This window comes from Odocoileus virginianus, chromosome 14 (assembly GCF_023699985.2).
Source record: "Odocoileus virginianus isolate 20LAN1187 ecotype Illinois chromosome 14, Ovbor_1.2, whole genome shotgun sequence".
Classification (NCBI taxonomy): domain Eukaryota; kingdom Metazoa; phylum Chordata; class Mammalia; order Artiodactyla; family Cervidae; genus Odocoileus; species Odocoileus virginianus.
The window spans coordinates 57,837,205-57,849,217 of record NC_069687.1 but is presented as its reverse complement, the minus strand read 5'-3'; the positions used below and the strand labels follow the sequence as shown (position 1 = coordinate 57,849,217).

The 12,013-nt window shown below is 44.4% G+C and overlaps 1 protein-coding gene across 5 annotated transcripts in view; it reads right to left on the bottom strand.

Moving 5' to 3' along the window:
- Positions 1 to 11,728, bottom strand: part of OCLN (occludin) — a 49,630-nt gene extending 37,902 nt beyond the window's left edge. The window contains exons 1-2 of one of the 5 annotated variants that reach the window (XM_070476788.1): positions 11,547 to 11,728; positions 2,588 to 2,704 (exon numbers count right to left, since the gene is read on the bottom strand). In XM_070476788.1, coding sequence (XP_070332889.1) covers positions 2,588 to 2,637 — 50 coding nt within the window. In that variant the 5' untranslated portion in view covers positions 2,638 to 2,704; positions 11,547 to 11,728. Of the gene's footprint in view, positions 1 to 218; positions 242 to 2,587; positions 2,705 to 10,222; positions 10,431 to 11,297; positions 11,431 to 11,546 lie in introns of those variants that run through there. The other 4 variants (XM_070476789.1, XM_070476790.1, XM_020915490.2 and 1 more) reach the window with 4 other exon arrangements.
- Between the last annotated feature and the right edge of the window lie 285 nt (positions 11,729 to 12,013).

Genomic DNA, 12,013 nt, shown 5'->3' with positions numbered 1-12,013 from the left:
AGTCACCTAGGGAATGTGTAAAATCCCCAGACAGAGCACTCCAGACCAGTCAAACCATAATCGCTGGGGATGGGACCTAGGAAGTTAAGGACAATGGCATCAATCCTTTTCCTTTGTGAATGGAGACCAATTCCTTCAGACATGACACCTGCACTGGGCTATATTGGTGCAATTTCTGGCTGCCTAGCTCTCTTACTTAAGAAAGCACATTTAGTCACTTATTCATTTTAGCAGCTGTCTACTGGAGCCACCAGGCTGACACATTTGGGGCTCTGTGCCAGGCACTGGGAATACAAGACAGATAGGACAGCCTCAGTCCAGGCCCCTCAAAGTGCCCCTCACCGAGTTTAATGTCTTAGTGCCCTGCCCCTCATAGGCAGGGCACTAAGACATTAAACAAATCACTACATGAGCTACTGCCAGTTAAGGCAAGACCTACAAAGTAGATGAAATGTTAATGAGGGCTCATTAAGATGATGGCTAAAAAAAGATGATGGCTAATGAGATCTTGACTCTTTTTTTTATAAAAATACCCTGCAAACTCCAGTAATTTAACTATAAACACACAGTGTGTAACAGACACACTAACGTGTAGACAACTGAATCTAAAAACTGTGGGCCCTGGGGAGATAAAATTCAATTCCTAAAATGACTAAAGTCCCTTTTGTTTTGGCCCTTATTTCCACAAACCACCTTCCTCAAGCCAAAGGAGATATCTTCCTACTGGAGGCTGCTAACGATGAGAATTAGATTAATTACTTGAGTATATGAGAATGAAAAGGAAATGGAGAAACTGGAGAACACTGAAAATGTGAAGGAAGAAAATTCTGTGACACATTCTACAAGGATATTTGGGTTGCTTCCGTTTGGGGCTGTCATGAACAACATAGCTCTAACACAATCTCCAACTTATATCCTGGCACACAATGGCACTTTTTTTAGGGTATATACACAGGAACAGAATTTCTGGGTCAAACTTTTAAAATTCTCAGCTCTTCTAGACAATGTCACACTGTTTTCCAAAATGACTGTATCACTTATAATTCCATTAACAGTGTAACATTCACAGAAACATTACTTCTGATCATCTCAATTGGAAACAGTCCAAACATCTACGCACAGTGCCATGGATGCCTGTGATAGAGCCTCACAATGGAGTGCTACAGAGCTATGCTACCATGGCAGCCACGAGCCCAACAGACCGATGGAACACCTGAAAGGTGGCTGGTCCAAACTGAGATACGCTGTGAAGGGCAAGGCACAGAGTGCTCATCGTAGGAAGAATCTAACAGGAGATTCAGCAGCAGAAAACCCTAGTATCGACAACGTACTTCAGATGATGTGTCAATATAGGTTCATCACCATAACAAACATACCACTCTGGTGGGAAATGTTAATAATGGGGGAGGCTGTGCATGTGTGGGGGCAGGGAAATCTCTATGCCTTCCTCTCAATTTTGCTGTGAACCCAGAACTGCTCTAAAAAACAAAGATTATGATGGCATGGAAAGCATACCAAGTGAAAGATTTCTGTCACAAAAGACCAAACACTGTAAGATGCCATCTATATGAAATGTCCAGAATGGACATATCCAGAAACAAAATGGACTTAGTGGTTGCCTAGTACTGGGGGGAACCAGAGAGTGCTACTGGACAGAGGGGTTTCTTTGGGAAGGGGATGACGAAAATGTGCTAAAACTGACTGTGGTGAAGGGATACACTAAAACCAATGAACTGCCCGTTCTAAACGGGTAAACTGTATAGTGGGTGAATTTTATCTCAATAAACATGCTCTTTGAAAAACTATGGCCAACAGTCACCTAAATTAGGCACTGAGGGGCTTCCCTGGTGGCTGAGTGGTAAAGAATCCACCTGCCAGTGCAGGAGACATGGGTAAAATCCCTGGTCTGGGAAGATCCCACACGGCATGCGGCAACTAAGCCTATGCACAACTACTGAGCCTGTGCTCTAGGGCCTGGAAGCCACAGCCACGGAAACCCACACACCCTGGAGGCCACACTCCGCAGCAGGAGAAACCACCACAGCGAGAAGCCTGCTCGCCCCAACTAGAGAGCAGCGCCTGCTTGCTGCCGCCGGAGAAAAGCCCTCTCACCAGTGAAGACCCGGCAGAGACAAAAATAAGGAAGGCATTACTATGGAAGCTTCACACCATTTTTTAAAAACAAACATACACACAAATATAACCTCAGACTACAGTGTAGCAACAATGAAAAAACAAGTGGCAACAGCTCCCACTGCAGAAAAAAACTGTCATCTTGGAAGTTGAAGGTAAAAGGGGAGCTCACGCTTCACTGCATACCCTTTGGTTCAATTTGATTTTACAAATGCACGTCATTTTATTTTTAAAGCAAACACATAACAGATGAAAGTTTCAACTACACACTTTTTTTTAAAACATGTAATAGACTTTTAAAAAAGAAAAAGAGGAACTCCCTGGCTGTTCAGCAATTAGGACTGCGCTCTCACTTCCTGCCAAGGGCCCGAGTTCAATTCCTGGTTGGGAAACTATTAATAAAATCTCACAAGCAAGGCCTAAAAAAAAAAAAAAGAATTACATATTTACTTACAATTCATCAGGTCTATAAGGAGGTGGACTTTCAAAAGGCCTGGATGACATGGCTGGTGTCGGTGGTCACTTGATCTTCAGGATGAGCACGGCCGGGAACCTCCTGAGATAGGCTGATCTAAGCAACAGAAGTAGGGTAATGACATTACTACTACACTCGGTTTCCTTGCATCACTAAGAAAACTAATGATAGCAATCTCAAATGACGTCTCACTCCATGGTTTTTTCTCTTGTCCTTCACACTGTCATTTTTGCACATTAGACCATTAATTCTTTGAGCATAAGAAATCATTGAGGGTAGGAATCATTTGGCCTGGTAGTCCTTGGAGCACTAACATTATGCTCTGCACATCACTGGCATACGAATATAGTTTAAACTTGATTATAAGTTGCAGCAATGAAAGTTTCACAAAGCTGTTGACAGTAATAGGTAAAAATGGTATTTTTAAAAATAGTCATTGAAGAACACACATAAAGATGTATAAATATAAATTTCTTAAAAGCCATTTATTCCATCTCATTACTTTACAAAGTTCATAGAAAATAAGAATGCATATGAAAATACAAATACAGTTGTGTCTAGCATATTCTAGCCCTTCAATGTTAACTAAAACATCAGTTCAGTTCAGCTCAGTCATGTCCGACTCTTTGTGATCCCATGAATCGCAGCACACCAGGCCTCCCTGTCCATCACCAACTTCCAGAGATTACTCAAACTCATGTCCATCGAGTCGATGATGCCATCCAGACATCTCATCCTCTGTCGTCCCCTTCTCCTCCTGCCCCCAATCCCTCCCAGCATCAGGGTCTTTTCCAATGAGTCAACTCTTCACATGAGGTGGCCAAAGTATTGGAGTTTCAGCTTCAGCACCAGTCCTTCCAATGAACACCCAGGACTTATCTCCTTTAGGATGGACTGGTTGGATCTACTTGCAGTCCAAGGGACTCTCAAGAGTCTTCTCCAGCACCATAGTTCAAAAGCATCAATTCTTCGGCGCTCAGCTTTCTTCACAGTCCAACTCTCACATCCATACATGACTACTGGAAAAACCATAGCCTTGACTAGATGGATCTTTGTTGGCAAAGTAATGTCTCTGCTTTTTAATATGCTGTCTAGGTTGGTCATAACTTTCCTTCCAAGGAGTAAGCATCTTTTAATTTCATGGCTGCAATCACCATCTGCAGTGATTTTGGAGCCCCCAAAAATAAAGTCTGACACTGTTTCCAGTTTCCCCATCTATTTGCCATGAAGTGATGTGACCAGATGCCATGATCTTAGTTTTCTGAATGTTGAGCTTTAAGCCAACTTTTTCACTCTCCTCTTTCACTTTCATCAAGAGGCTTTTTAGTTCCTCTTCACTTTCTGCCATAAGGGTGGTGCCATCTGCATATCTGAGGTTATTGGTATTTCTCCCGGCAACCTTGATTCCAGCTTGTGCTTCTTCCAGCCCAGCGTTTCTCATGATGTACTCTGCAGAGAAGTTAAATAAGCAGGGTGACAATATACAGCCTTGACATACTCCTTTTCCAGTCTGTTGTTCCATGTCCAATTTTAACTGTTGCTTCCTGACCTGCATATGGATTTCTCAAGAGGCAGGTCAGGTGGTCTGGTATTCCCATCTCTTTCAGGATTTTCCACAGCATATTGTGATCCACACAGTCAAAGGCTTTTGCATAGTCAATAAAGCGGAAATAGATGTTTTTCTGGAACTCTCTTGCTTTTTCGATGATCCAACAGATGTTGGCAATTTGATCTCTGGTTCCTCTGCCTTTTCTAAAACCAGCTTGAACATCCGGAAGTTCATGGTTCACGTATTGCTGAAGCCTGGCTTGGAGAATTTTGAGCATTACAGGGGGATGGATTAAGACCATCCCCATGGAAAAGAAATGCAAAAAAGTAAAATGGCTGTCTGAGGAGGCCTTACAAATAGCTGTGAAAAGAAGAGAAGCGGAAAGCAGAGGGTAAAAGGAAAGATATTCCCATTTGAATGCAGAGTTCCAAAGAATAGCAAAGAGAGATAAGAAAGCCTTCCTCAGAGATCAATGCAAAGAAATAGAGGAAAACAACAGAATGGGAAAGACCAGAGATCTTTTCAAGGAAATTAGAGATACCAAGGGAACATTTCACACAAAGATGGGTTTGATTAAGGACAGAAATGGTATGGACCTAACAGAAGCAGAAGATATTAAGAAGAGGTGGCAAGAATACACAGAAGAACTGTACAAAAAAGATCTTCATGACCCAGATAATCACGAGATTATCACCCAGATGATCACTCACCTAGAGCCAGACATCCTGAAAGGTGAAGTCAAGTAAGTCTTAGAAAGCATCACTACAAACAAAGCTAGTGTAGGTGATGGAATTCCAGCTGAAAGCATCCTGAAAGATGATGCTGTGAAAGTGCTGCACTCAATATGCCAGCAAATTTGGAAAACTCAGCAGTGGCCACAGGACTAGAAAAGGCCAGTTTTCATTCCAATCCCAAAGAAAGGCAATCCCAAAGAATGCTCAAACTAAAGCATAGTCTGGTTTAAAAGTATGCTTCTTCTGTCATTTAAAAGGGTTACAAAAGCATCTAAGAATGCTAGGATGGTGGACATTTCCCCCTTATCTCCTTTTGCTAGTCTTCAAAATGGAATATAATTTTCAACAAAGAAAAAACATCAAACACACTGTATTAAAGAGTCCTGTTCACTAAGAGAAAAGTAGAATAATTTTGTTCTAAAATCCCTCAAAGCAAAAATCCCTGAACATCTGAGAGGCAATTTCACCTAATCAATAAGTGTTTATTAAGTACCTCCACAGCACCACAGCCGCCTGTGGAAGTTAAGGTGAGACCAAGTTCTCCCAAAGGTAATGCACCAAGAAAACAGCATCTGCAGCAGGCATTATTTAGGGTTGTGTGATGAAGTGCAGTGTGGAGATAACAGGGAAGACCTAGCAAGAAAGAACCAGAGGCCTGGGGGCGGACGGGAGGAAGGACATGAGCAAGCAAGATCTATAACCTGAAAGTCTTTCATATTTTTTCTTTTTCAAACAAAAGGGTTGTGTAATCATATATTACATTAAGAATAGTAAATCAATTCAAACTCTTTAAACTTGGTCTTTAAAATCAACAGCAAATATCCTCCACACCCTTAAGAACAGTCAATCACAAATTTCTCAATAAAATATTGCCCAAATATATTTCGGTAAAATCTCAAAGATGAAGTATACTAAATGTTAGTAACACCAACATGATTAGCATAATTTTCCAAACACAGTGAGAGAAGACAACTTCTTCACATTCTTCTATTTCTAAACACTGCTTTGTTGACATATAACAGAAAAATACACAAATCATAAGTGTATATGGCTCTGTAACTAACACCCAAACACACACACACAGACAAGCAATTTAGGTCAAAATATGACAGTGCTATGAAAGAGAAAAAGTCCAGATTTACTGTCTTCCTAATTGATGCTTAGAAAAAGAACTAAGGAAAACTGAATTTAAACACTATTAAATATGGCACCCTATTTCTGAAGCTGAGCATCAAACACTAGCACACTGACCTCGGAAGAGTCTTACCTCTTCTATAGCTAGGTGTCCCTCAGTCAAGATTACGCCAAAAATTCCAGGCTCAACGGTAGCTTTTGAAAATTCTAAATGCAGACTCAGGCTGCAGTTTTAAGCTTCACCAAAAATCCAGACAATTTTGCTTTCCAAACCATTGCCTGGATTCAGAGCATAGCTGTCTTGTCTCCACTAAGAATGGAGATTTCAAATTGTGAAGTGAATACTTTCAGAAAGTTCATTAAGAAGAAGTCACGGCACATTAACTTCATTTTCTTTTTTGAGAAGGTTACCAGATTGGTAGATGAGGGGAATGCAGAGAGAATCCTGAGACTCTTGGACACATCCCCTGGTACAGAAGGTGGGTGAGCAGATTCCTACTGGGCTGAATAATGGAGCCTAATTAGGATGAATGAATGCACCACTCGTGTCCACCTGCAGGGAGGTCTCTAGTCAGGACCCCAGACAACATGGACAAGTGTATCCAAATTTGCAGTTGACAAGACACTGGAAAGGATAAGTAACTCATTGGCTACAATAAGGCTGGAATAATGGAGTAAAACAAACCAGGTGGTTTCAAAAGGTTCATAATCTGAGAGGACAAGTCCTTCTTCTCTTCTGTGAGCATCACTAACTTCCTGAGTCAAAGAGGAAGATAATCCTCTTTGGGATGGGTTAGTAGGTAAGATAATGTATTAAAGAAGATGGGGTAGTAGGTAAGATAATGTATTAAAGAAGATGAGCAAAAAGCATTTTCAGCAAGATGATTATTCTGAAAGTGAGAAATTCCAGTGTTTAGGCACTTACGTGTACTGTATTCATTTTCAAATATTGGTGGCACGAATGAATCATTTTAAAAATATACAACTCAATTTAAAAAAATAGTTTGAGTACTAGATAAGGGAAATCTGGCTTAGTAACTCACTAACTGTAAATAATGAACATTATTTACAGTTTACATTATTATTTACATTATTATTTATTTACACTATTTACAGTTAGTGCTCATTTTTAAAAGTGCATTTCCTTGGGTCTTCCCTGGCAGTCTGGGCTCTCCTGGCGGCTCAGACGGTAAAGAATTCTCCTGCAATGCCCATGGGGTCACACAGAGTTGGACACGACTGATCCACTTTCACTTTTTTCCCCTAGCAGTCCAGTGGTTAGGACTCTGCCCAAAGCAGACGGCTGGCCGGGGCCAGATCTCTGGTCAGGGAATTAGAACCCACATGCAGCAACTAAGACTTCGTGCAGGAAACAAGTGCATTTCCTTGATCAGAATTTCAACAAAGCTAACAAGTTATTCCAAGCTCAGGCATTATTTACAGTTAGTGCTTAGATCTAGGAATGATACAGTTATTAAAAAGAAACAAACCCCCGTAGAACCCTGAAATTTGAACATCTTGTTCCAACTGGGTAGCTCTTCAGGAGGTAGACTAGATTGTTAAAGATCTAGAAAAACCACGTTTTAGGACAAATGACTGGAAAAACAGGAAATGTTTGGCCTGGAGCACTCAACATTAGGTCCACTATGGTAGCCTTCAAAGAGCTGAAGAGCTGTCTTTGTGGCCCTAGAAAGAGTTCCTTAAGAAGAAAGAAAAAAAAAACAAAAAACTCCAGAGGGTCAGCTTTCATTTCAATGTTAGGAAGTTTCTCCATACACCCTCCCAAAACAACAAATAACAATTTGACCTCATGCTGTTCATGCAAAGCTTGTTTGGTATTTGGAGAGGTAGAGGCAGGACACTGGACGGCAAGACTTCTAAGGGCTCTTTCAAGGCAGCCTATGACAAGTTCTAAGGCCATGACCATAGGAAAAAGAGGTCCAAGAATGTTGCCCAATGCCCAGCACAGCCACATGAACAGTATCTGGACAATAAGTGTATGCTGAGTGAAGGAAAAAGTAAAATGAGAAGTGAAAAGCCACAGGCTCTGGCAAACAGTTGAATTGGACGGAATCAGGGACAATTTGGAGTTGACCCTTACTGAGTATGTTAAACTTAAAGCCAGTTGATGGTAAAAAAAATAAAATAAAAAGTTCTCTCTATTAAAATGTTTACTGGCCAAAATAATCTTAGTAGATTACTGAGCTAAGACAAAAAGACCTGAAAATGCTGTGCTTCAAAATTACTCTTTAAAGCAAACTGTCAAAAAGTAAAAATAAATAAACATTGTATTTAAGGGCAGTTCCTTTTCGATCACATCCCTTTCATGAATCTGCGTTTAAGGTGTTTTTAAAGTTGATATTAAATGATTCTATTTAGGTTATAGGCATACCGTTAGTAAAGGATCTAAAATTTTGAATTAGATTTTGAAATAGACTAGCTCTGTGTCAGAAACCACATTTTAAATAAGCTCTCTAGATGACTTTTTAACCACACCATACATTTTGAAAATCACTACCTAGAATAAAGGTGTCAACTCAAGGAGGGCCGTGATCTTGAGGGTTTCCTGTATCAGCTCTTGCCTCAAATTTCACCTCCTCAGAGATGTCCTCCCATATCTCACCCCATCCACCAATTTATTTTCAGAGCAAATTTCCCCTTTAATTATTTGTTTTCTTTTTTTAAAACTACAATCTTCTCCAGTCCAAAAGGAATACCACCTTCCCAAAAACTTAAATGTCTGTCTTGATCTTCACTCTTATTCCTGATCCCTAGATCTAGTCCCTGGTATAGAGATGTGCAACCAATATTTGATTTAGAAAACAATAGCCCATATTAGAGTTGGGATTTCAATCCAGCAGTGAATGCCTGAAGTTCCTCATGTACCTAACACCTTCAAATACAATCCTTAAATTCCACAAAAGTAGTTAAGTGCTTACAGTATAAGGGAAAGGGAGAAAAAACTGTACAGGCATCACCCGGGGACTTGTTGGAAAGGCAGAATTCCAGGCTCCACTTTTGACCTATGAATCAGAATCTGTATTTTCATAAGATCCTCAATGTGATTCACACCACATTCAAGATTGGAAAGCACGAAATTACAGAACAGCTGCAACCCTGGGGGCAAATTTTTTTAAAAGGTGTGATGCTGGTCTTTTTACTCCATTAGTTCTATATATAGTAATGTGGATGAAAAAGTCCAATAAATATTCTAATCACGGAAGCCTTGAAATGCAGCTAAAGAAAACTTTCTTCTGGGAGGTCCCTCCTTGGGAAGGTGAACCGACATAGGATCAGTTACTTTATGCATCTGAAAGCAATCTTCCATCATTTTCAAAGATAAGAAATTACAGCATTATCTTTAGAAGAAAACAGGTTTTACCTTTACATCAAGCAAGATGGGGAACACTTATATGAGGCCATAGGGACTAGTCAAAAGTAGAGAATTCCAGAAAAACTCCCCAAATCTGGTTCTCCACTGGAATATCAAGAACTGTCCCTTTAATAACATACCGTCCCAGACGGTATGGACCTGGTGGTCCAGTGGCTAACCCTCCCTGGGTTCCATCCCTGGGCAGGGAACCAGATGCTTGCCACAACTAAGACCCAGTGCAGCCAAATAAATAAATATTTAAATATATATATATATATATATATATATATATATATATATATTTACTTTCCCTGGTGTTTACTCAGTTTTAAAATGGAGTTCTAACAAGACCTAGCTTTTAGAGATGCTGGGATGATTAAACGGCATAAAGTACAAAAGGTTTTCACAGTGCCTCACACACAGGAGGCGATGCTCATCACTTTCCTAAATTTCCTAGAAGTTGTGGAAATCTCCCTCTCCTCGCCTCCACACTCTAACAAAAGAGGAGCCGAGTAACCAAATAAATGCAAAACGACAAAAAACAACAGTGCTGCTGCTTTGTCTGCGGAGATACCAATTACTGTGGCGCCACCTTTTAAAATGCCTATTTTAAAACACCAGGGAGAGAAAATATTAAATGTGTACAGTGCAAAAGAAACAGTGCTACACCAGGGAATACATTAAAAGTTTGAGAAATCGACCTCCGTCTGGGAAGAACTAGTTTTCAATCACAAAAAAAGGGACCAGTTCCTTAATGGGGCAGGGTTTCTCTTTTCCCGGGATCTCAATAAGACACCTGTTGTGCGTGAGGGCCACACACTAACCTGGAAGACTGCCTCCTCCCCGTCCCAGGTTATTGCCCAGGCGGGCACTTTGCCCGGCCAGCTCCAGGATGCCGCCCCTCTCCCCCGACTCCATCGCTTCACTTGGGACATGAGACGAGGGGCTCGGGGCTGCTCTCCCAACTGCAAGGGGCATCTTGACCCCTCATCCCACCTGCCCGGCACAACTGCTCCAACGGAGGCAACGTGTCGGCGGCGCGCGGGGCCGGCCCTGCCCGAGGTCGCAAGACCCGGGGTCCGGCGCTCCGGCTAGGAGCACGTGCCGGTGTCCAGGAGCACCCCGGGCAGACGCGTCCTAGCTGGGTGAGCAGGGACGGCCCGAGGCTGGTCCGCCCACCTGGCGGCGGCCTTTAGGTCAAGGGTAAGAATCCCAAGCTTGAGTGGCTTCCCTGGAAGTACAGCTTCATTCGAAATTAAATCCCCGCCCCAGCAGCTTAAATCGACGCGGGCTCCTACAACTCCCACAAGGGGGTTGAAAATAGCCGATCGGCCCACCCCAGGACTCCAGGAATATTGCACGGATTAAACCCGGCCATCCCTTCTCCACCTGGGATACCCAGAGGGGTGAAATGGGGGCGGATAACAACAGATTCCTCCCGGAGTCCGAGCCGCCCCGCCCGGGCCAGCAAGCGGCACCCCTAGTTTCAGCCCTCAAGCTCAGGCTCTCTCCTCAGGGACCCCCCTCTCCAAACAAAACAAAACAAAACAAAAAACTGCAGCCTAGAGAATCGCAGGATTCTCGCTGGTCACCAATCTCCCGCCGGCCCCTCAGAAAGCGAAAAGTTGCCCACGCCGCCTAGACACTGGTGGTGGCTTGAATCGTTTCAGCGGAAAGAACAGATGGGCGGCTCCAAGCAGCCCCTCGACCCAGGAGACAGGCTCCGAGTTGGCCAGGAGCGGCTCTCTTCGCCGCCCCGCGCCTCTCCGGCTGCCGCGAGTCCCAAGCCTGCAGCGAAACCGCCACCGAAACCACCGCGGGGCGTCCTCTCCCCGCGCCTCCCCACTATACAGTGCACGGAGGGGCCTTGGGGCCCCCGGCGCCGCGCCCAGCTCTCACCTCCTCTCAGCGAAGCTAGCCGGCCGGAGCCCAGGCGCGCGCTTACCTGGAGGGCGCACCTGCCGCCCAGCAGAGAGGCTGCGCGCGGCCGGGACTCCGCCGGGGACAGAGCCTCCTCGTCCTCCACCGCTCCCCCTCCTCCCCCCGCCCACCCTGCCCGACTGCCCCCTGCCCCCCTGCCCCCCGGGCATGCGCACCAACTCCCGGCCCGGGGCGGAAAGTCCGCGGCCCGGCGCCCGCGAGCCCCACCTGCGGCTCCTCGCGCGGGCTCCTCGGCGTTCCGGCTAGCTCTCCCCCGAGTCCCGCCGCCTCCGCCTGAAGAAGCAGAAAGGGGGAGGTGGACGCCAGGGAGGAGGAGTGGTATGGCGGCCTCCACCCTCTGTGACCCATTCACCTGAAACTCCGATGGGAGGGGGAAGGGAGCGGTGCAAAAGGAGGCGGGAAGAACCGGCCCTTCTCCGCACACCCTTGCGGCGTCTGGCCTTAAAGGAACAGCGCGGCGTTTCGGTCCGAGTGGGCGGGGACGGAGAGCAGAGGGGTGGCGGGGGCTAGGGGCTCGGGCTCCCGGCTGGTGAAGGGGGGTTCCGGACTATCCCAGAGACTCTCGGAGCTCTTCGGGTACGACTGCGGAATGTTTGGCGGGTGAAATCTGGAGAGACTGCTCCTCCTGAAGTGTTCTAGGGTGCTCAGCACTTCGGCAGGAAAGACACGACCTG